This window comes from Nylanderia fulva, unplaced genomic scaffold (assembly GCF_048542155.1).
Source record: "Nylanderia fulva isolate GAGA-0341 unplaced genomic scaffold, ASM4854215v1 Scaffold96, whole genome shotgun sequence".
Classification (NCBI taxonomy): domain Eukaryota; kingdom Metazoa; phylum Arthropoda; class Insecta; order Hymenoptera; family Formicidae; genus Nylanderia; species Nylanderia fulva.
Window position 1 is genome coordinate 363,964 of NW_028191090.1, and position 25,915 is coordinate 389,878.

The window sequence follows — 25,915 nt, forward strand, 5'->3', positions numbered from 1 at the left end:
CTAGCAGAATCATAATATAAACTTACAAAAACAAACACTCATGTACAGATACACATAAAATAGACATTGAAACATATCATTTATGATTAATGTTTAATATTCAAAATTTATATACAATTATATATAAGTGAATTCCAAGTATCCGTTTCTCTAGCTGATTTATGACAGCAACGAGACATCCTCTGCATCGGCGTTTGCAATAAATCTATTTTATAGTAGGCTTAAATCAAGATGATTATCACAGATTAAGATACGATTCGGATATGAAACGGTTATTAGGAATATAGATCTTTTAATTATTCAAAAATGCTGTAACTACATTGTTAAAAAAAATAACCGAAATGAGATTAGTCGTTTCTCATAGTTTTTTAAGTTTTTATATAAATTAAGTTTTTTAAATTATTTTATCATTTCACGATTTTGAGAAATTTGTATAAAATTGTATAAAATTTTATAATTTTACAGTCAATTTATTGAATATAAAATAATCTAAAATATAAGTTGCAATGAATAAATATTTATATATGCTGTTGTCAAGTTTTATATTTTGATGTAAGTATTATTTTAGCGTTTTAAATATATCTCAATAAATTAAATTTTAAAGTATTACTTCCTCACTTTTCATCGCAGAAAATAAATTTGAATAAACGTAAAAATTAGATAAAATATGTAGATTATAATTTCTTTTTGTTAAATATTCAATATTAAACAAACATTTAATGTAGTCATTGAATAATCATTATAAAATATATTTAGGTTTTTTTCACACATTTTTGCATTAATAAAAATGCGTCAAAATTTATATATTTATATTATATAGAAATATGTAGCTCTGGATTTAAAAAGAAAAATTTTAGACAATGCAAATGTACAAAAGCGTTAAGTCACATCTAATTTAAGTTTTCGCGCACAAATTACATTCGGCAACAATATACGCATGCGCCACATAATATAAATATATATAAAGACGGCGGCTACATAATATCGAGAACCAAACAGACAAAGCAAGCGTTTGCCACAATTTTGCTATTTTACAACCTAAAATGGAGCAGAAAGATAAAAAGAATGAAAAGACAATTGGTAAGTTGAAAGATCGTTTACAAAATTATGCAATTTTGATTTCGATTTTACAAACAGTTAAGAAAAATGTCCAATGATATTAGCCTTTGTGCAATATTATTCTTTTAACATACTTTTCTTAAATAATTTTATAAATTTCAACGTAATTTAGAGAACATAGCATAACAAGCCTCATAATTTATTAGATTCAAATTGAGCCATGTACATTATTTCGAAGACTGATGGCATTTATATTTTATGGTACATTTTTGCGTTTTAGGTATAGAAGAAGTAAATTTAATTTTAATATATGACTTTCACTGCGTAGACGACAAAATTATATTTGAATAACTGTCAGACCTTTTTAGATAAATAAAATTATTACAGATTATATTTTTTTTTATTGTTAAGTATCACATATTATTATTAAATATAATCAATATTAAAATCACACGAGCTCGAATTTTGCATTTATTCTACTTGTAGAAAATGTGAGCAAAATATTTTTCTTAGAGTTCGTTATGTATACATGTTAATAAACATAAGTAATAATAAGCTTGGAAAACTTGACTTCGACGTAACTAGCAAATTATATTTAATTATTTCACGACGTTTCTGTATATAAGTAATAATATATTTGCGAGTCTCTTTCTCTATTTTTTTTTCGATTATTTTTATATTGTTGATTTTAATGTTTCTCGAGTTTAAAATTAAATTTGTGATATCATAAATATGTATTTATCTATGTATACATTTGCAAATTACTTTCAATACGTTACATTTTTTACTTATAACACCGTTTTAATTTCAAATATTGTGATACATTATCTAATAATTAATTTATTAATCGTATTTTATCCTGACCTTCTATTTTCAATTATATACATTTTTCGTCAATTTTACTTTTTTTTCTTTCATATTATTTTTTGTATCCTCTATCAGAAGAAATATTCACGGAGGCGCTTTTCAAGTTCTCGATCAAATGTCTACATAAATATGAGTTTTACAATTCGGAAGACAGTTTTGCCTTCAGTCCATATAACTTATATAAAGGACTATTTTTGGCTTATCTTACGTCCAGTGGTGTTATCGAAAAGGACTTAAAAGAAATCCTTTTTTTAACGGAAGTGTCGGAAAAATGTGACTTGATAGATACTGTTAATTTTGATAAAAGCTTTGAAACGGAGATGACCGCAGAGGTAAATAATTTTGAAGCATTTTAGCATAAATTGATAGAAACAATATTGGAACAAAATTTAAAATTTTCATGAGATTTTGTATAAATTACAAATAAATTTATTTTAAAAAAATTAAGAACTTTACCACTCTAAATAATTTATTAAGCAATAAAAGTAATAAATAAAATATATTTATGCAAAGTAGGTTCGAAACTTTGATATTATACATTTTAAATCTTACAACAATAAATGAAATTCAGAAAAAGTTTCTTATCGAGATATCTAATTTAGAATTATTTATATAAATTAATAATTTAAATTAAATAAGTAGACGCGATTTTACAATAGAATAAAAAACGTAACATAAAGATTCAGCCTACTTGAATAGAAATGTAAATAAAGCGATTTAGATACACCACAAATATATTTTATTTATAAATGATGTGGAATCTCACAAATGTTTGATGTCTTTTTATTTTAGGAAAATGCATCTGCATCTGCGGCTGAATGCGATTACGAGAGCAAAAGTATGTGTTTTATTGAAAAAAGTAAGCTTTCCGAAGATCCTTCACAGATAAACAAAATTTTTAACGGTGGATTCGTAAACTTGGACGACGATACTAACGCGAATATAAATCGAATCAATAAAGAAATACAATGTCAGACAGAGAACTTTCATAGTCCGCAGAAATTAGGCGCGTTCAATAGAAATATGGATATTGTTTTGATGACCGTACTCCGTTTAAGCAAGCAAAAATTTCTTTCAATCGGCTATCAATCTGATGCATCAAGTGCATGGACTGATCCTGATAAACGGATGTTTAAATGCAGTGAGTATTTTTTCATTACTCATGTTTATATTTATAATAAATCTATTTATAGTTAGATTTTTATAATTAATTAAGTAAAAAAATTCTGTCAACATATTATTTCAAGCACACCATTTTATCTCTTTATCTCTTCTGGCAATAAACTGGTTTCCAAAGCTATATTAAATATTAAATATAACATTAAATATATAATATTAAATATTAAATATATAAATATTAAATATTAATTATATAATATATAAATCTAAATTATATAATATATAAATTAATATATAATATATATAATATATAAATTATATAATATATAAATTTAATATCAAATATTAAATATAATATTTAATATATAATATTAAATATTAAATATAATATTTAATCTCAGAAATAAATATTTTTATCGACTCTCAATATAAAGAATATAAGTATGCTGTCTTCTAAGCCGGGCAATAGAGCCAAGGAAACGAAACGAAAAATTAATTAAACGGAACTGTATATCAATTTAAGATCCCAAAGTTCCACATATAAATTAATTTCGAAACTTACATATGGAGAAATAAGCGGGAAAAATATAGGTCCGAAAAAATATAGGTTCCCGCTTCAGCGACTTTTCGGACCTATATTTTTCTCGCTTATTTCTCCATATGTAAGTTTCGAAATTAATTTATATGTGGAACTTTGGGATTTCAAATTGAGATACAGTTCCGTTTAATTAATTTTTCGTTTGGTTTCCTTGGCTCTATTGCCCGGCTTAGAAGACAGCATACTTATATTCATAATATTTAATATATAATATTAATTATTAAATATAGTATTAAATATATAAGTATTAAGGAGATGCTATATCTGTTTTATTGATAAATATTATTTTCATTTAACTATTTTTTGGTTATGTATGGAACGAAAAATTCTTTACTAAAATTAAAGTATCCATAATAACAAATCTTGACTAAATATGTACATAAAAAACCAAGAAAATTAAATAATTACAGTTTTCTTTCTCCTCTACATTCCCATACAGCACCGTTAGATTGCAAAAACATTACAACAATCTTTCACCGCAATATTGCAATATTGCAAATTCACTGCAAAATGTTGCTACATCATTGCTGTTGAATTGCAGCAATGTTAAAATATCCGCTTTTTAGAAGATGATAAAATTATTGATTATCGTTAACATCTTTTATTGTACAATATTGCAAAAAATTATTTTATTACAGTATTATACCCAGCAAATACCAGGTTACAGTTATATAATTGTTAGTTGTAATTTTCCACTCAACAATATAATTGTTATAATACATGTATTATATTTTTGAGTGGAAAATTACAACTAACAATTATATAGCTGTAACTTGATGTTTGCTGGGTATATATATGTATATATATTACAATATATAAATTATAGAATTTGGATTAAATGCATTATTTCCGAAATATTAATGTCATGTTGCTACAAGTGTGCTGGAATTTTGTGCACCTATATCTCTGCGATGCCTTTATAATGTTGCATTGCAACTTGCAACATTGCAACGTTGCTGCAATATAATTGCAATAATCTGTGCTGTATAAATTTTCAATAATTTTTCTTTTCCAGGTTTGCATACGAAATTAAACATGTTTGTAGTCGAGTTTCCCTATAAGAATGGAAATACATCGCTGTTCGTGTTGGCACCCTGTTTCTTCGACGCAGACGACAAGTGGAAAGTGATCCGTAACCACGTTGGCATTTCCAATATGATCAATGTATTGTCGACCAAAGAAGGAATGCTCGAATTGCGCAAGGTGTTAGATCATCAGACTTCATTAGGTAAGGTTAAAAATTTTTCATATTGGCCGGTCTTCGAATTGGAGAAAAATTTCAATATACGCCAGCTGCTGCGAGCGATAGACTGCCAACGATTATTGAGGTCCGACGCCGTCAATCTGGACAATTCCTTCGCAAAAGACGGACACAGGGTGCATTTCGGCAACGTCGTGCACCGTACTCATGTCAAGGTCACAAAAGAGGCCACCGTCGCGGGCGCGATGACTTTGATCACCGGACAAAGCTCCTTTCCGAACTTGAGTGTAGTAGTCGACGTGCAATCCAAATATCCGTTTGTCTGGCTGATTTATGACGAAGAGTATCGAAACATCCCCTTTATCGGCGCTTGCAAAGAATTCGACTAAGCTGTTTTTTTTTCTTTTAGATGAGACGAACGAATATATATTAAATTCGTAGGTATACGAATCGGACATACAATACTATGAAACGAATGCTATAATAACAGATTTGTAGTTACTACAAAATGCTGCAATTGTTGAAGCTATAATTTATTTCGAGTCAATCTTTTGTCGATTTGAGTTAAAGGGATTCTAAACGCCGTCCTGTTTTATTGATAAAACATTGGTTTCTTTTTATTGGTTAATTAAAATAATAAATGCTTTTCTATAATTAAAGCACATATATAGAAAACAAAGTGCGAACCTACTGCGTGATATTATATCCAAAATGTTTTGTTTAATTAAAAATTTAAAATTTTATTTTATTATTTACATATTGTAAAATAAAATATAATACAATATGAAATTGGTCGGTTCGCGTATTATTTCTATATGTACTGTAGTCGTGAAGAAGCATTTATTATTTTATTCAACAAATAAAAAGAAAAGGGTGCACAGAAATGATGATTTATCGATAAAATAGAAAAGAATTTAGAATCAAATTTTGTTAAGATTTCGGTGACATAAATCAATCTTTGGTAGCATAAAAATGTACATTCGCTTGATATTAAATTAAATAATTGTTATAATGGCATAAAAATTTACATTTGTTTGATTTTAAATTAAGTTACATTTATGAATCTTCGGAAGATTGAGAGAAGAAGAAAACATCGTATCGCTTAAAGTATTTCGAAAATATAATTTGTTTGAGTATAGGCATTAATTTATTCTCACATTTTTTATTTTATTCTTGAATATTATTGTTTTACAATTGTTTCGTTTTATTACTGTCGTTATTACTGTCGTTTTTTTTACTGATCAAAAGAACATAATATATTAGAAAAAGTTGATGTGATTATCTGATAATATGTAAATGTTAAATTTCAGTAAATTAGAAAATATATGTGGATATATGTATTTACACATACATATGTATGGTATATGTTTATGCATATAAATATATATATATACATATATATGCATTGAATATTTTTATATACGTACATATTGTATTTTTAAAATATGTATGTACATATATGTATATTGTATTAATATGTTATATACATATATTTATTTAAATGCATTTAACATATGTATGTATAAATATTCAATATTTTTGTCAAAATTGTCATGAAATTATTTATATCGGGAACGATAGGGGAATTGTTAGGAAAACACCATTTCTTGTATATACCATATCATGATGTACGAAATAACGTTTATTTATATAATTATAAATAAAAAAACATATTTGGCTTTAAAAGCAAATGATATGCTTTGATGTATAAAATAAATTTTATGCCGTTATTACATTATTTAAAAATATGCTATACGTCAATATAAATATATTCAAGAGTAATATAACCCGAAATTAGTCCGACTTTGCGGACTTAGCTAATTTTCACAAACGCAGTTATCTACAAAAAACGACGTGGTATTAAGAAAATTTGAAAACATTATTTAAAAATATGCCATTATAACATTATTTAAAAATGTACTATACGCAGACAAAAATATATATTTGTGAGTAGTATAACCTGAGATTAATCCGACTTAATAGACTAACGATAAGCTAACTTTCACAAAAATATATTTACCAAAAACAAAGTAGTATTAACAGATTTGACGACATTATGCATAGATATGCTATACGCCGACACAAATATATTCGTGAGTAGTATAACTCGATATTAATCCGACTTAACAGATTAAGACAGATGTCTATACTAAACTAGATTACCAACTATTTGAATAGTATGACTTGCGTTGTATGAAGTTTCCGATTGTATGAGAGAAAATTGCGGCGATTCTGTGTGTCAAACTTGACATTTATGTGAGTTTTACATATAGTGTCTGTGTGTATCAGCGTGGCCAAGAAATGTGCTATTGTTTTATTTCTTCTGACAGCAGTTTTTATGACAGCACTATTTATGACAATTTTATCGATCATGCTGACATATTCAAGACTGCCGCTATTTTCTCTCATACAACCGGAAACTTCATGCGACGCACGTCCGAAATTCATGTTAGCAATCTAGTTTATTATAGACGTCTGTAAATTAAATTAATTTTTACAAAAGTAGTTATCTACTAAAAACAATGTAGTATTAAAAAAATTTGACAATGTTATTTTAAAATATCAATACACCGACAAAAATATATATTTGTGAGTGGTATAACCTGAGATTAATCCGACTTAATGGACTAACAATAAGCTAATTTTCACAAAAATATATTTACCACAAACAAAGTAGTATTAACAGATTTGACGACATTATGTAAAAATATGCTATACGCCGACACAAATATACTTGTGAGTAGTATAACTCGATATTAATCCGACTTAATAGATTAAAACAGATGTCTATACTAAACTAGATTACCAACATGTCACTATTTGAATAGTATGACTTGCGTTGTATGAAGTTTCCGGTTGTATGAGAGAAAATGGCGACGATTTTGTGTGTCAAACTTGACATTTATGTAAGTTTTACATATAGTGTCTGTGTGTATCAGCGTGGCTATGAAATGTGCTATTGTTTTATTTCTATTGACAGCAGTTTTTATGACAGCACTATTTATGACAACAATTTTATCGATCATGTTGATATTTATGTGAGTTTTACATATAGTGACTATGTGTATCAGCGTGGCTATGAAATGTGCTATTGTTTTATTTCTTCTGACAACAGTTTATATGACAGCACCATTTATGACAATTTCATCGATCATGCTGACATATTCAATAATAATTTGTATAAAATAATAATTATAACACGAGAAAAACATTAGCGCTGTATATTTTAATTATCTATTTGTGAACCCGGAAATTAAAATTGTTTTATAATATAAAAAATTTTTATTCTTACTAGTGGATATTTTCTCAACTTCCTGCGCTCCATTTTAGGCTACATATATTGTGGCTGTATATATGATTGATTTGTATTTTTTCATGTATATTTTAAGTTGACTGAAAACTGAATAGAAAACTAAAAACTACTATGACGTTACAATAAAGGAAAACGCAAGAATAATTAGAATTAATAAAAAAAAATAAATCTATTTTTCATTTAAATTGCAAATTGCAACGAGGAAAAGAGCTCGGTCATTGAGAAATTTTATTTACTTCGTTTCCTACTTTACGCCATTCTGTTTAATTAGCTAATTTTTTTTCTATATTTCTATCAAAGTAATGTTGTGTTATCGCAAGCGGAAAAATTACACTGCTTTAAAAACAACGTCATTTATCGAAAAAATGAGTAAATAATAATTATATTGATTGCGTAATGCTTCTTGATTATTGGTTCTCCACTCATCCGGGATTTGTATAAATAACAGTCAAAGATGGCATCGGTTAGTACAGTTAATAAGCTCTAAAACCTCACAACTGAAAATGGCTCTGAAATTGATGCTCGTGGTGTGCATGTTGGCCATCGCTGGGTTAATGATGATGTCTGTGGTCGAGGCTGAATGCCGTTAAACAGGATGTCACGCTCACTCAGCTAGCGACTGGTGTAACGTTTTAGGACCAGGATATCGTGTAAAGAAATGGGAACGTTGCAATGGCCTCCTAAGGAAAAATGGAATATTGCTGTAAATAAAACGGCAATGGTAATTCAATTAAAGGTAAAGAATATTGTTAATGCACGCAGAAAATTTTCTTTTAAAATTTACCCTGAAAATCATGGTAATCGCGGATAATATACGGGAGGTCCAGCAGACTCATGAAAAAAATTCCCTCATTTTTTCGAATTTTCTTAAATCAGAAATTAATTTTTTTCTTGATTTTTTAATATTATTTTTTCCAAATATATAATTGCATATATCTGTATGTGATAAATCAATTAAATGTTAAATTATGAAATCCTTGAAATATTTTTGTCAACAATGAAAAGATTCGGTAGGTTAAACAAAAATTTAAATTAATTATACAATCTAATTGTGTACAATAATCAAAACAAACATGTAACTATAATTTAAATAATCACTTTTTTTATTTATATTATATAAATTTTTTTAGTTTTGTCTCTATCAAACACATTAAAACAAAATAATACGACGATGATAAATATAAAAGACGATGATGAAGATATAAATTAACAAACACGCTGTAGATGATTTTTAACAAGACAAGAAATTAGAGTCCTTGAAATCAAGAAAAAGTTTAAATTTATTTAATAAAAAATTTCAAATTATTGAGACAAATGTAGAATAATGTGAAAATATACAGATAAACAGTAAAATTTCCTGACTCTCCCTGACAATTCCAGATTTATAAAATTCTCTGACAATGCCCGGTTTTCCAGATTTCCCTGACCGCTAGACACCTTGATATGATATTGGAAAAATTTTATGAGTTTTTATAATTAATATTTATTATAATATATGATATTAATATGTACATAGCAAATTTTACTATGTACATAATAAAATTAATTGAATATATTTTATACATTATTGTAGTAGATATTAATACTTAATAATAATATTCTAAATAATAATAATTATATTCTAAATATTAAAACTTTTATTGTGGTAAATATTAATCAGAGAAACTCTTATAAAATTCTTCCAGTCCCATATTGTCTCATAATTATCATGATTCTCAGGGTAAATTCTAAGAGAATTCTTTCTGTGTGGTATTTGACAAAGTTGTAATTATTTGTTAACAATACATTAATTTTAATTAATTATTTATATTTTTTTTATAGACAATGACTTCGTCATAGGCCTAAAATGTACACCCAAAAGTGTCCACCAATAAACGATTATTAAATACAGAACAAAACTTGGTTTTATTTTCTTTTAAACAATTCCAACATAAAAAATCATCGAACTCTAAATGAAGACTGTCTTTTTTCGAATACTTTACTAATTACTTTTTGTTAGATTACTATTCTAAAAATTTCAATTATTGTATTTTTCATCTAATTGTAAATAATGCCAAATTGAGCAAAATATATAGAAAATATAGTAGTAGAGTTTATTCTTCAAATAAACAATATTAATATTTTTTGTGAGAAATATTGAAATTGTTCGTCATTTATAATTGTATAAAATTTTATAATTTTGCAGTCAATTTATTGAATATAAAATAATCTAAAATATAAGTTCCAATGAATAAAAATTTATATATGCTGTTGTCAAGTTTTATATTTTGATGTAGGTATTATTTTAGCGTTTTAAATATATCTCAATAAATTAAATTTTAAAGTATTACTTCCTCACTTTTCATCGCAGAAAATAAATTTGAATAAACGTAAAAATTAGATAAAATATGTAGATTATAATTTCTTTTTGTTAAATATTTAATATTAAACAAACGTTCAATGTAGTCATTGAATAATTATTTTAAGATATATTTAGGTTTTTTTCACACATTTTTGCATTAATGAAAATGCGTCAAAATTTATATATTTATATTATATAGATATATGTAGCTCTAAATTAAAATAAAAAAATTTTAGACGAAGCAAATGTCCAAAGCATTAAGTCACATCTAATTTAAATTTTCGCGCACAAATTACATTCGGCAACAATATACGCATGCGTCACATAATATAAATATATATAAAAACGGCTACATAATATCGAGAACCAAACAGACAAAGCAAGCGTTTGCCACGATTTTGCTATTTTACAACCTAAAATGGAGCAGAAAGATGAAAAGAAGACAATTGGTGAGTCGAAAGATCGTTTACAAAATTGTGCAATTTTGATTCCGATTTTACAAACAGTTAAGAAAAATATCCAATGATATTAGTCTTTGTGCAATATTATTCTTTTAACATACTTTTCTTAGGTAATTTTATAAATTTCAACGTAATTTAGAGCACATTGCATAACAAGCCTCATAATTCATTAGATTCAAATTGAGCCGTGTACATTATTTCGAAAACTGATGGCATTCATATTTTATGGTACATTTTTGCGTATTAGGTATAGAAGAAATAAATGTAATTTTAATATACGACTTTTACTGCGTAGACGACAAAATTATATTTGAATAATTGTCAGACCTTTTTAAATAAATAAAATTATTACAGAATATATTTTTTTTACTGTTACGTATCACATATTACTATTAAATATAATCAATATTAAAATCACACAAGCTCGAATTTTGCATTTATTCTACTTGTAGAAAATGTGAGCAAAATATTTTTCTTAAAGTTTGTTATGTATTAACAAAGATTAAAACGTATACATGTTAGTAAACATAAGTAATAATATATTTGCGAGTCTCTTTCTCTATTTTTTTTCGATTATTTTTATATTGTTGATTATAATGTTTCTCGAGTTTAAAATTAAATTTATAATATCATAAATATGTCTTTATCTATGTATACATTTGCGAATTACTTTTAATACGTTACATTTCTTACTTATAACGCCGCTTTAATTTTAAATATTGTGATATATTATCTAATAATTAATTTATTAATCGTATTTTATCCTGACTTTCTATTTTCAATATTATATATCTTTCGTCAATTTTACTTTTTTTCTTTCATATTATTTTTTGTATCCTATATCAGAAGAAATATTCACGGAGGCGCTTTTTAAGTTCTCGATCAAATGTCTACATAAATATGAGTTTTACAATTCGAAAGACAATTTTGCCTTCAGTCCATATAACTTATATAAAGGACTATTATTGGCTTATCTTACGTCCAGTGGTGTTATCGAAGAAAACTTAAAAGAAATCCTTTTTTTAACGGAAGTGTCGGAAAAATGTGACTTGATAGATACTGTTAATTTTGATAAAAGCTTTGAAACGGAGATGACCGCAGAGGTAAATAATTTTGAAGCATTTTAGCATAAATTGATTAAAACAATATTGGAACAAAATTTAAACTTTTCATGACATTTTGTATTAATCACAAATAAATTTATTTATAAAAAAATGGAGAACTTCACAACTCTAAATAATTTATTAAGCAATAAAAGTAATAAAAAAAATATGTTTATGCAAAGTAGGTTCGAAACTTTGATACATTTTAAATCTTACAAAGATAAATGAAATTCAGAAAAAGTTTCTTATCGAGATATCTATTTAGAATTATTTATATAAATTAATAATTTAAATTAAATAAGTAGACGCGGTTTTAGAATAAAAAAAGTAACATAAAGATTCAGTGTACTTGAATAGAAATGTAAATAAAGCGATTTAGATACACGACAAATATATTTTATTTATAAATAATTTGGTATCTCACAAATGTTTGATGTCTTTTTATTTTAGGAAAATGCATCTGCATTTGCGGCTGAATGCAATTACGAGAGCAAAAGTATGTGTTTTATTGAACAAAGTAATCTTTCCGAAGACCCTTCAAAAATAAACAAAATATTTAACGGTGGATTCGTAAACTTGGACGACGATACTAACGCGAATATAAATCGAATCAATGATGAAATACAATGTCAGACAAAGAACTTTCATAATCCGCAGAAATTAGGCGCGCTCAATAGAGATATGGATATTGCTTTGATGACCGTACTCCGTTTAAGCAAGCAAAAATTTCTTTCTATCGGCTATCAATCTGATGCATCAAGTGCATCGACTAAACCTGATAAACGGATGTTTAAATGTAGTGAGTATTTTTTCATTACTCATGTTTATATTCATAATAAATCTATTTATAGTTAGATTTTTATAATTAATTAAGTAAAAAAATTCTGTCAACATATTATTTCAAGCACACCATTTTATTTCTATATCTGTTCTCGCAATAAACTAGTTTCCAAAGCTATATTGAATATTAAATATAACATTAAATATATAATATTAAATATTAAATATATAAATATTAAATATTAATTATATAATATATAAAATATCAAATATTAAATATAATATAAGAGTTTTAACAAGACTCTGAAATATAAATATAAATTTAACGTATAAGACGGGCAACAAGAGCCAAATCGCGGATGACAATGCGTTATCCTAACGAAACTAAATAATTTTTCCGTTAGAATTAAATACCGGTGCACAAGGCACCAAATTTTACTTGGACACGGCCAAGATTTTAAATATGAAATAATCTCATATTTGAGATTTAATTTCAATACCCCTTTGAACCACCCTACGGAAAATAAATAAATGAATGCAAGAGAAAAATATAGATCCGAAATCCCGATTCAGCGATTTTCGGATCTATATTTTTCTCTTGCATTCATTTATTTATTTTCCGTAGGTAGGTTAAAAGGGGTATTGAAATTAAATCTCAAATATGAGATTATTTCATATTTAAAATCTTGGCCGTGTCCAAGTAAAATTTGGTGCCTTGTGCACCGGTATTTAATTCTAACGGGAAAATTATTTAGTTTCGTTTGGATAACGCATTGTCATCCGCGATTTGGCTCTTGTTGCCCGTCTTATACGTTAAATATTAAATATAATATTTAATATATAATATTATATAATAAATATAATATTTAATATAAAATATTAATTATTAAATATAGTATTTAATATATATATATATAAAGAAGATGCTATATCTGTTTTATCGATAAATATTATTTTTATTTAACTATTTTTTGGTTATATACGGAACGAAAAATTTTTTACTAAAATTAAAGTATCCATAATAACAAATCTTGACTAAATATGTACATAAAAAACCAAGAAAATTAAATAATTACAGTTTTCTTTCTCCTCTACATTTCCAATAATTTTTCTTTTCCAGGTTTCCATAAGAAATTACAAATGCTTGTAAGCGAGTTTCCCTACAAGAATGGAAATACATCGCTGTTTGTGTTAGCACCCTGTATCTTCGACACAGACGACAAGTGGAAAGTGACCCCTAACCACGTTGCCCTTTCCAATATGATCGATGTATTGTCGACCAAAAAAGGAATGCTCAAATTGCGCAAAATATTGGATCATCAGACTTCATTAGGTAAAGTTAACAATTTTTCATATTGGCCGGTCTTCAGATTGGAGAAAAATTTCAATATACGCCAGCTGCTGCAAACGATAGACTGTCAACGATTATTGACGTCCGACGCCGTCGATCTGGACAGTTCCTTCGCAAAAGATGGACACAAAGTGCACTTTGGCAACGTCGTGCACCATATTCACGTCAAGGTCACAAAAAAATCCACCGTCGCGGGCGCGATGACTGTGATCACCGGACTAAGCTCCGTTCGGAACTTGAAAGAAGTAGTCAACGTGCAATCCAAATATCCGTTTGTCTGGTTGATATATGACAAACAGCATCGAAACATTCTTTTTATCGGCATTTGCAATGAATTCAAATTTAAAAATTTGAATTCAAATTTAGAAATTTAGAATCAAATTCTGTTAAAATTTCGGTGACATAAATCAATCTTTAGTAGCATAAAAATGTACATTCGCTTGATATTAAATTAAGTTATTGTTATAATGGCATAAAAATTTACATTCGTTTGATATTAAATTAAGTTACATTTATGAATTTTCGAAAAATTGAGACAAAAAGAAAACATCGTATCGCTTAAAGTATTTCGGAAATATGATTTGTTTGAGTATAGTCATTAATTTATTCTTACATTTTTTATTTTATTCTTGAATATTATTGTTTTACAATTACTTCGTTTTATTACGGTCGTTATTACTGTCGTTTTTTTTACTCATCAAAAGGACATATTATATTAGAAAAAGTCGATGTGATTATCTGATAATATGTAAATGTTAAATTTCAGTAAATCAGAAATTATATGTGCATATATGTATTAACACATGCATATGTATGGTATATGTGTTATGCATATAAATATATATATATATATATATATATATATGCATTGAATATTTTTATTATATATACGTACATATTGTATTTTTAAAATATGTATGTACATATATGTATATTGTATTAATATGTTATATACATATATTTATTTAAATGCATTTATGTATGTATATATATTTAATATTTCTGTCATAAAATTGTCATAAAATTATTTATATCGAGAACGATAAAGAAATTGTTAAAAAAACACCATTTGTTGTCAAAATTTAATATTATATATTATTTACATAGTACAGCTTATACAATTAGTAGAAATATTATTTTTATAATGTGATAAATTATAACATATTATTTTTATATTGTAATAAGATATAAATACAATTGAATTGTCTTTTTCTACTTTATATATGTATAACCATATGCTTAACACTATGTTATTTCTAATTTTGCTGTAATATTGATATGGCATCATACTTTATTTTAAAATAATGAATCAAATGAACATCTTTTGTTTTTATGGTTACAATTATAACAGAATAGATAAATGTTTGATTCTTTTTTACTTGATATATGCTACATGCGTATATAGGTGTCTATCTATTTTTTTATATTTTCATAATTATATCATGATGTACAAAATAACGTTTATTTATACAATTATAAATAAAAAAAAATATTAAGTTTTAAAAGCACACACACACAAATGATATGTTTTGATATAAAAAATTAATTTTATGCCGTTATGACATTATTTAAAAATATGCTATACGCCAATAAAAATTAATTCAAGAGTAGTATAATCCGAAATTAGTTCGATTTTGTGGATTAGCTAATTTTCACAAACGCAGTTATCTACAAAAAACGATGTGGTATTAAGAAAATTTAAAGACATTATTCAAAAATATGCCATTATGACATTATTTAAAAATGTACTATACGCAGACAAAAATATATATTTGTGAGTAATATAACCTGAGATTAATCCGACTTAATGGACTAACAATAAGCTAATTTTCACAAAAAAATATTTATCAACAACAAAGTAGTATTAACAGATTTGACAACATTATGTAAAAATATGCTATACGCCGACACAAATGTATCCGTGAGTAGTATAACTCGATATTAATCCGACTTAATAGATTAAGACAGATGTCTATACTAAACTAGATTATCAATATGTCACTATTTGAATAGTATGACTTGCGTTGTATGAAGTTTCCGGTTGTATGAGAGAAAATGGGGGCGATTTTGTGTGTCAAACATTTGACATTTATGTAAGTTTTACATACATATAGTGTCTGTGTGTATCAGCGTGGCCATGAAATGTGCTATTGTTTTATTTCTTCTGACAGCAGTTTATATGACAGCACTATTTATGACAACTATTTCATCGATCATGCTGATATATTCAAGACTGCCGCCATTTTCTCTCATACAACCGGAAACTTCATGCGATGCACGTCCGAAATCGATGTTAGCAATCTAGTTTATTATAGACGTTTGTGGATTAAGTTAATTTTCACGAAGGTAGTTATCTATTAAAAACGATGTACAATAGTATTAAGAAACTTTGACGATGTTATTTTAAAATATCAATACGCCGACAAAAATATATATTTGTGAGTAGTATAACCGAAGATTAATCCGATTTAATGGACTAACAATAAGCTAATTTTCACAAAAATATATTTACCACAAACAAAGTAGTATTAACAGATTTGACAACATTATGTAAAAATATGCTATACGCCGACACAAATGTATTCGTGAGTAGTATAACTTGAGATTCGTCCGACGTAATGTGAACTAAGTTAATTTTTACGAAAATGGTTCTTTATTAAGAACAATGTAGTAATGGTATATTTTAATGACATTATTTAAAAATATACTCTATGCCGATATGACATTATTTAAAAATATATTATACGCCGACAAAAATATATTTGTTAGTAGTATAAACTAAGATTATTCCAACTTAATGAACTAATCTAATTTGCAAGAAAGTAGTTACTTACAATAAATAATGTAATATTGAAAGATATGAGGACATTATGTAAAAATATGCTATACGCCGATAAAAATATATTCCTGAGTATTAAAACTCGAAATTAGTCCGATTCAATACTTTATCCTAATTTTACGAAAGTAATTATCTACCAAAAAACGATGTAGTATTTAGAGATTTAACGACATTATTTTAAAATATGCAATAGGCAGACAATAATATATTTATGAGTAGTACAGCCCGAGATTTGTCCGATTTAATATCTTAGTTAATTTTCACGAAAAGTTATCCTATAAGAACAATTTAGTTTTGAGAAATTTTAATGACATTTATTAATTAAACCGAGGTTAACGTAACATCACACTATGGTGTTATTTAAAATCGAAAGTTAAAAGTTAAAAGAGAAACACGTCCCATCGTTATGATGTTGAAAGTTAAAAGTTAAAAAAGAAACACGTCCCATCGTTATGATGTTGAAAGTTAAAAGTTAAAAGAGGAACACGTCCTATCGTTATGATGTTTCTTCTGAAATCAAGAACAATTTAGTTTTGAGAAATTTTAATGACATTTAAAAATATATTTTATGCCTATATGACGTTATTTAAAAATATGCAATACGTCGACAAAAATATATTCGTGAGTAGTATAACCTGAAACTAATCCGAGTTAGTGGGTTAAGTTTATTTTCAGGTAAATAGTTATCTATCAAGAACAATGTAGTATTGAAAAATTTTGATGCATGATAAGATTTGATAGAGCAGTTTTCTTCTATAATGAGGGATGTAGTTAGAGAATGGTGTCAGATTTGAAAATTATACAAAAAACACTCAGACAAAAAAATTCACTACCAATGCAAACATTTCATGTAATAGCAGCGTTGATTATCATTAAGTGAGTAAGATTATAATTGTTAAATAATATAACAATCAAAACTGCTTAACTTTCCGATTTTCCTATTTTATGAACAAATTGAAAATTATAAAATTTGTCATTAGACGGGATGGGGGAAGATTTCGAAAAAATTTTAAATTTTGTAAAATTGAAGTACACAGGCATAAAGTGCATTAAAATCCGAGGTACTTCTGTTTCAAACATTTTTTTATTTTGTTTATGTGATATTCTCTTGAAAAAAAAATTTAATTTTTTTATAAGGGTGAATCACCCTTTAAACCTTCGATTGGGCACGTATAAAAAAATACGTGTACCTTGAATTTGTGTACTTTATAACATAGTTTAAGAAAAATCAAAGCGGCGTCGGACACTTGTGATGGTTTCCTTGTTAGTAACTTTATATTAAATATAAATATATGTACTGCGATCTTCTTTTGCAGTTTGTTGTAAACAATAAAAATAAAAATTACGCGTTTTCGTAGTATAAAATTTTTTTGTAGTTTAGTAACTTATTTAATTAATTTATTGAAATTTCGACCTAACTGGCCAGTACAATTTAATTAGAAACACTACGTTTCGACACTTAGGTACAAGTTCTTTTTAAGTGTAACTGCACAAAAAAAATATACAATGATTAAGATATGAAACAATAATTTACAAAGTTGTTAACGAAGAAATTTGAAATAATATAAAAATAATGTAATGTACCTTTCAAGATGTTAATTCGACAACAGTAAAATTACTAATGTTAAACAGGAGACAAGTAAATCAATTTAAGTCAAACGTTAAAAACACAATAATATTAAAGTTCGATAATACAACGAAATAAATAAATAAATAAATAGACAATTATATACTGTAGACCAACTTATCATAAATTGGATTTAGATTTCTGTGTTCTTTTGATAAAATATATAACTATACACTAAAAATATTTACTATGTACATAGTAAAATTAATTAAACATATTTTATATCATATTGTAGTAGATATTATTATTTAATAATAATATTCTAAATAATAATAATTATATTCTAAGTATTAATATTTTTATTGTGGTAAATATTAATCAAAGAAACTTTTATAAAATTCTTCCAATAATATAAAAAATCGCGAAATTTGCTATATAATATAGTTACTATTGCATTAAAATATATTAAATTACCCAATAATAATTTGTTGAAAATAATATTTATAACACAAGAAAAACATTAGCGCTGTATATGTTAATTATCTATTTGTGAAGCCGGAAATTAAAATTGTTTCATAATATAAAAAATTTTTATTCTTACTAGTGCATATTTTCTCAACTTATAAAATTCTTCCAGTTCCATAAAAAATCGCGAGATTTGCTATATAATATAGTTACTATTGCATCAAAATATATTAAATTACCCAATAATAATTTGTTGAAAATAATAATTATAACACGAGAAAAACATTAGCGCTGTATATTTTAATTATCTGTTTGTGAAGCCGGAATTTAAAATTGTTTCATAATATAAAAAATATTTATTCTTACTAGTGGATATTTTCTCAACTTCCTGCGCTCCATTTTAGGCTACATATATTGTGGCTGTATATATGATTAATTTGTATTTTTTCATGTATATTTTAAGTTGACTGGAAACTAAATAGAAAACTAAAAACTACTTAGACGTTACAATAAAGGAAAACGAAAGAATAATTAGAATTAATAAAAAAAATGAATCTATGTTTCATTTAAATTGCAAATTACAACGAGGAAAAGAGCTTGGTCATTGGAGAATTTTATTTACTTCGTTTTATACTTTACGCCATTCAGTTTAATTAACTAATTTTTTTTCTATATTTCTCTCGAAGTAATCTTGTGTTATCGCAAGCGGAAAAATTACACTGCTTTAAAAACAACGTCATTTATCGAGAAAATGAGTAAATAATAATTATATTAATTGCGTTATGCTTCTCGATTATTGGTTCTCCACTCATCCGAAATTTGTATAAATAACAGTCAAAGATGGCATCGGTTAGTACAGTTAATAAGCTCTGAAACCTTACAACTGAAAATGGCTCTGAAATTGATGCTCGTGGTGTGCATGTTGGCCATCGCTGAGTTAATGATGATGTCTGTGGTCGAGGCTGAATGCCGTTGGACAGGATGTTACGCTCACTCAGCTGGCGACTGGTGTAACGTTTTAGGACCAGGATATCGTGTAAAGAAATGGGAACGTTGCAATGGCCTTTTAGGAAAAATGGAATATTGCTGTAAATAAAACGGCCGTTTTATTCAATTAAAGGTAAAGAATATTGTTAATGCACGCAGAAAATTTTCTTTTAAAATTTACCCTTAAACATCATGGTAATCGCGGATAATATACGGGAGGTCCAGCAGACTCATGAAAAAAATTCCTTAATTTTTTCGAATTTTCTAAGGTCAGAAATTAATTTTTTCCCTAACTTTTTAATATTATTTTTTCCAAATATATAATTGCATATATCTGTATGTGATAAATCAATTAAATGTTAAATTATGAAATCCTTGAAATATTTTTGTCAACAATAAAAAGGTTCGGTAGTTAAAACAAAAATTTAAATTAATTATACAATCTAATTGTGTACAATAATCAAAACAAACATGTAACCATTATTATTTAAATAATCACTTTTTTTATTTATATTATATAAAATTTTTTAGTTTTGTCTCTATCAAACACATTGAAATAAAATAATACGACGATGATAAATATAAAAGACGATGATGAAAATATAAATTAACAAACACGCTGTAGATGATTTTTAACAAGACAGAAAATTAGAGTGCTTAGAGTCAAAAAATAGTTTATATTTATTTAATAAAAAATTTTAAATTATTGAAACAAATGTAGAATTTTAAAAAAATTCATATAAATAGTAAAATTTCCTGATTTTCTCTGACAATTTCAGATTTATAAAATTTCCTTACAATGACCGATTTTCCAGATTTCCCTGACCGCTAGACACCTTGATATGATATTGGAAAAATTTTATGAGTTTCTTTAATTAATATTTATTATAATATATGATATTAATATGTACATAGCAAATTTTACTATGTACATAGTAAAATTAATTGAACATAATTTATACATTATTGTAGTCAATATTAATATTTAATAATAATATTCTAAATAATAATAATTATATTCTAAATATTAATATTTTTATTATGGTAAATATTAATCAGAGACACTCTTATAAAATTCTTCCAATGCCATATTGTCTTATAATTATCATGATTCTCAGGGTAAATTCTAAGAGAGTATTCTCTGTGTGGTGATTGATAAAATTGTAATTATTTGTTAACAATACATTAATTATAATTAATTATATATATTTTTCTTATAGGCAATGACTCCGTCATAGGCCAAACATTTACACTCAAAAGTGTCCACCAATATACGATTAATAAATACAGAACAAAACTTGGTTTAATTTTCTTTTAGACATTTCCAACATAAAAAAAGCATCGAACTTTAAATGAAGACTGTTTTTTTTCGAATATTTTACTAATTACTTTTTGTTAGATTACTATTTTATAAATTTTAATTATTGTATTATTCATCTAATTGTAAATAGTGCCAAATTGAGCAAAATATATAGAAAATATAATTGTAGGGTTTATTCTTCAAATAAACAATATTAATATTTTTTGTGAGAAACATTGAAATTGTTTGTCATTTGTAATTGTATAAAATTTTATAATTTTGCAGTCAATTTATTGAATATAAAATAATCTAAAATATAAGTTGCAATAAATAAATATTTATATATGCTGTTGTCAAGTTTTATATTTTGATGTAAGTATTATTTTAGCGTTTTAAATATATCTCAATAAATTAAATTTTAAAGTATTACTTCCTCATTTTTCATAGCAGAAAATAAATTTGAATAAACGTAAAAATTAGATAAAATATGTAAATTATAATTTCTTTTTGTTAATTATTCAATTTTAAACAAACGTTCAATGTAGTCATTGAATAATTATTGTAAGATATATTTAGATTTTTTTCACACATTTTTGCATTAATGAAAATGCTTCAAAATTTATATATTTATATTATATAGATATATGTAGCTCTGGATTAAAAAGAAAAATTTTAGACGATGCAAATGTCCAAAGCGTTAAGTCACATTTAATTAAGTTTTCGCGCTCAAATTACATTCGGCAACAATATACGCATGCGCCACATAATATAAATATATATAAAAACGGCTACATAATATCGAGAACCAAACAGACACAGCAAGCGTTTGCCACGATTTTGCTATTTTACAACCTAAAATGGAGCAGAAAGATGAAAAGAAGACAATTGGTGAGTCGAAAGATCGTTTACAAAATTATGCAATTTTGATTCCGATTTTACAAACAGTTAAGAAGAATATCCAATGATATAAGCCTTTGTGCAATATTATTCTTTTAACATACTTTTCTTATGTAATCTTATAAATTTCAACGTAATTTAAAGCACATTGCATAGCAAGCCTCATAATTCATTAGATTCAAATTGAGCCGTGTACATTATTTCGAAGACTGATGGCATTCATATTTTATGGTACATTTTTGCGTATTAGGTATAGAAGAAATAAATGTAATTTTAATATACGACTTTCACTGCGTAGACGATAAAATTATATTTGAATAACTGTCAGATCATTTTAAATAAATAAAATTATTACAGAATATATTTTTTTTATTGTTAAGTATCACATATTACTATTAAATAAAATCAATATTAAAATTACACCAGCTCGAATTTTGCATTTATTCTACTTGTAGAAAATGTGAGCAAAATATTTTTCTTAGAGTTCGTTATGTATTAACAAAGATTAAAACGTATACATGTTAGTAAACATAAGTAATAATATATTTGCGAGTCTCTTTCTCTATTTTTTTTTCGATTATTTTTATATTGTTGATTATAATGTTTCTCGAGTTTAAAATTAAATTTGAGATATCATAAATATGTATTTACCTATGTATACATTTGCAAATTACTTTTAATACGTTACATTCCTTACTTATAACGCCGTTTTAATTTCAAATATTGTGATACATTATCTAATAATTAATTTATTAATCGCGTATTTTATCCTGATTTTCTATTTTCAATATTATATATTTTTCGTCAATTTTACTTTTTTTCTTTCATATTATTTTTTGTATTCTCTATCAGAAGAAATATTCACGGAGGCGCTTTTCAAGTTCTCGATCAAATGTCTACGTAAATATGAGTTATTCAATTTGAAAGACAATTTTGCCTTTAGTCCATATAACTTATATAAAGGACTATTATTGGCTTATCTTACGTCCAGTGGTGTTATCGAAGAAAACTTAAAAGAAATCCTTTTTTTAACGGAAGTGTCGGAAAAATGTGACTTGATAGATACTGTTAATTTTGATAAAAGCTTTGTAACGGAGATGACCGCAGAGGTAAATAATTTTGAAGCATTTTAGCATAAATTGATAGAAACAATATTGGAACAAGATTCAAAATTTTCATGACATTTTGTATAAATCACAAATAAATTTATTTATCAAAAAATGAAGAACTTCACAACTCTAAATAATTTATTAAGCAATAAAAGTAATAAATAAAATATATTTATGCAAAGTAGGTTCGAAACTTTGATACATTTTAAATCTTACAACAATAAATGAAATTCAGAAAAAGTTTCTTATCGATATATCTAATTTAAAATTATTTATATAAATTAATAATTTAAATTAAATAAGTAGACGCGATTTTAGAATAAAAAACGTAACATAAAGATTCAGCCTACTTGAATAAAAATGTAAATAAAGCGATTTAGATTTACGACAAATATATTTTATTTATAAATGATTTGGGATCTCACAAATGTTTGATGTCTTATTTTAGGAAAATGCATCTGCATCTGCGGCTGCATGCGATTACGAGAGCAAAAGTATGTGTTTTATTGAAAAAAGTAAGCTTTCCGAAAACCCTTCACAGATAAACGAAATTTTTAACGGTGGATTCGTAAACTTGGACGACGATACTAACGCGAATATAAATCGAATCAATGAAGAAATACAATGTCAGACAGAGAACTTTCATAATCCGCAGAAATTAAGCGCGCTCAATGGAAATATGGATATTGCTTTGATGACCGTACTCCGTTTCAGCAATCAAAAATTTCTTTCAATCGGCTATCAATCTGATGCATCAAGTGCATCGACTGATCCTGACAAACGGATGTTTAAATGCAGTGAGTATTATTTCGTTATTCATGTTTATATTCATAATAAATCTATTTATAGTTAGATTTTTATAATTAATTAAGTAAAAAAATTCTGTCAACATATTATTTCAAGCACACCATTTTATCTCTTTATCTCTGCTGGCAATAAACTGGTTTCCAAAGCTATATTGAATATTAAATATAACATTAAATTCATAATATTAAATATTAAATATATAAATATTAAATATTAATTATATAATATATATAATATCAAATATTAAATATAATATTTAATAAATAATATTAATTATAAAATATAGTAAGTATTAAATATATAAGTATTAGGAGATGCTATATCTGTTTTATCGATAAATATTATTTTCAGTTAACTATTTTTTGATTATATACGGAACGAAAGTTTCTTTACTAGAATTAAAGTAACCATAATAACAAATCTTGACTATATATGTACATAAAAACCAAGAAAATTAAATAATTACAGTTTTCTTTGTTCTCTACATTTCTAATGATTTTTCTTTTCCAGGTTTCCATAAGAAATTACACATGCTGATAGGCGAGTTTCCCTACAAGGATGGAAATACATCGCTGTTCGTGTTGGCACCCTGTTCCTTCGACACAGACAACAAGTGGAAAGTGATCCCTAACCACGTTGCCATTTCCGATATGATCAATTTATTGTCGACCAAAGAAGGAATGCTCGAATTGCGCAAGGTGTTGGATCATCAGACTTCATTAGGTAGGGTTAACAATTTTTCATATTGGCCGGTCTTCAAATTGGAGAAAAATTTCAATGCACGCCGGCTGATGCGAGCGATAGACTGCCAACAATTATTGACGTCCGACGCCGTCGATCTGGACAGTTCCTTCGCAAAAGACGGACACAAGGTGCACTTCGGCAACGTCGTGCACCGTACTCATGTCAAGGTCACAAAAGAGGCCACCGTCGCGGGCGCGATGACTGTGATCACCGGACAAAGCTCCCTTCCGAACTCGAGTGTAGTAGTCGACGTGCAATCCAAATATCCGTTCGTCTGGCTGATTTATGACAAACAGCATCGAAACATTCTCTTTATCGGCGTTTGCAATGAATTCGACTAGGCTGTTTTTTTTTCTTTTAGCTGAGACGAACGAATATATATTAAATTTGTAGGTATACGAATCGGACATACAATACTATGAAACGAATACTAATAACAGATTTGAAGTTACTACAAAATGCTGCAAGTGTTGAAGCTATAATTTCTTTTGAGTCAATTTTTTGTCGATTTGAGTTAAAGGGATTCTAAACGCCGTTTTATTGATAAAACATTGGTTTCTTTTTATTGGTTAATTAGAATAATAAATGCTTTTCTATAATTAAAGCACTTATATAGAAAACAAAGTGCGAACCTACTGCGTGATTTTATATTCAAATTGTTTTATTTAATTAAAAATTTTAAGTTTTATTTTATTATTAACATAATGTAAAATAAAATATAATACAATATAAAATTGGTCGGTTTGCGTATTATTTCTATATGTACTGTAGTCGTGAAGAAACATTTATTATTTTATTTAACAAATAAAAAGAAAAGGGTGCACAGAAATAATGATTTATTGATAAAATAAAAAAGAATTTAGAATCAAATTCTGTTAAGATTTCGGTGACATAAATCAATTTTTCGTAGCATAAAAATGTACATTCGCTTGATATTAAATTAAGTTATTGTTATAATGGCATAAAAATTTACATTCGTTTGATTTTGAATTTAGTTACATTTATGA

General features: G+C 26.2%; 3 protein-coding genes and 1 long non-coding RNA gene across 6 annotated transcripts; all 4 read left to right on the plus strand.

Annotated features, from left to right (window-relative positions):
* Nucleotides 1–889: 889 nt before the first annotated feature.
* LOC114940052 (serpin SMSB4-like) lies at nucleotides 890–6,166 on the plus strand. 2 transcript variants are annotated; one of them, XM_029314532.2, is made up of 5 exons: nucleotides 890–1,080; nucleotides 2,002–2,258; nucleotides 2,719–3,067; nucleotides 4,659–4,871; nucleotides 4,937–5,233. In XM_029314532.2, the coding sequence occupies exons 1-5, from the start codon at nucleotides 1,044–1,046 to the stop codon at nucleotides 5,179–5,181; spliced, it is 1,101 nt and encodes a 366-aa protein (XP_029170365.2). In that variant the 5' UTR covers nucleotides 890–1,043; the 3' UTR covers nucleotides 5,182–5,233. The 2 variants fall into 2 exon arrangements, with proteins under 2 accessions (XP_029170365.2, XP_029170364.2); XM_029314531.2 differs by having other exon boundaries at nucleotides 4,659–6,166.
* A 2,330-nt stretch (nucleotides 6,167–8,496) lies between these two features.
* On the plus strand, nucleotides 8,497–10,055 carry LOC146719521 (uncharacterized). The gene is made up of 2 exons (XR_014926498.1): nucleotides 8,497–8,893; nucleotides 9,979–10,055. It is a non-coding gene; the product is annotated as an uncharacterized LOC146719521 (long non-coding RNA).
* A 762-nt stretch (nucleotides 10,056–10,817) lies between these two features.
* On the plus strand, nucleotides 10,818–14,972 carry LOC114940049 (serine protease inhibitor 88Ea-like). The gene is made up of 4 exons (XM_029314527.2): nucleotides 10,818–10,947; nucleotides 11,806–12,062; nucleotides 12,513–12,861; nucleotides 13,963–14,972. Exons 1-4 carry the CDS (start codon nucleotides 10,917–10,919, stop codon nucleotides 14,565–14,567), a joined length of 1,242 nt encoding a protein of 413 aa, XP_029170360.2. The 5' UTR covers nucleotides 10,818–10,916; the 3' UTR covers nucleotides 14,568–14,972.
* A 7,195-nt stretch (nucleotides 14,973–22,167) lies between these two features.
* On the plus strand, nucleotides 22,168–25,541 carry LOC114940039 (leukocyte elastase inhibitor-like). Of its 2 annotated transcripts, none has more exons than XM_029314514.2 (4): nucleotides 22,168–22,239; nucleotides 23,101–23,357; nucleotides 23,806–24,154; nucleotides 24,675–25,541. In XM_029314514.2, the coding sequence occupies exons 1-4, from the start codon at nucleotides 22,209–22,211 to the stop codon at nucleotides 25,247–25,249; spliced, it is 1,212 nt and encodes a 403-aa protein (XP_029170347.1). In that variant the 5' UTR covers nucleotides 22,168–22,208; the 3' UTR covers nucleotides 25,250–25,541. The 2 variants fall into 2 exon arrangements, with proteins under 2 accessions (XP_029170347.1, XP_029170348.1); XM_029314515.2 differs by having other exon boundaries at nucleotides 23,104–23,357.
* The last annotated feature ends 374 nt before the right edge of the window (nucleotides 25,542–25,915 follow it).

Bases quoted from the DNA above. Each gene is read 5' to 3' on its own strand.
- LOC114940052 (XM_029314531.2), top strand. From the start codon at position 1,044: ATGGAGCAGAAAGATAAAAAGAATGAAAAGACAATTG. The intron at 1,081-2,001 runs GTAAGTTGAAAG...ATCCTCTATCAG, and splicing joins AAAGAATGAAAAGACAATTG to AAGAAATATTCACGGAGGCG. The intron at 2,259-2,718 runs GTAAATAATTTT...TTTTTATTTTAG, and splicing joins AAACGGAGATGACCGCAGAG to GAAAATGCATCTGCATCTGC.
- LOC114940049 (XM_029314527.2), top strand. From the start codon at position 10,917: ATGGAGCAGAAAGATGAAAAGAAGACAATTG. The intron at 10,948-11,805 runs GTGAGTCGAAAG...ATCCTATATCAG, and splicing joins AGATGAAAAGAAGACAATTG to AAGAAATATTCACGGAGGCG. The intron at 12,063-12,512 runs GTAAATAATTTT...TTTTTATTTTAG, and splicing joins AAACGGAGATGACCGCAGAG to GAAAATGCATCTGCATTTGC.
- LOC114940039 (XM_029314514.2), top strand. From the start codon at position 22,209: ATGGAGCAGAAAGATGAAAAGAAGACAATTG. The intron at 22,240-23,100 runs GTGAGTCGAAAG...ATTCTCTATCAG, and splicing joins AGATGAAAAGAAGACAATTG to AAGAAATATTCACGGAGGCG. The intron at 23,358-23,805 runs GTAAATAATTTT...GTCTTATTTTAG, and splicing joins TAACGGAGATGACCGCAGAG to GAAAATGCATCTGCATCTGC.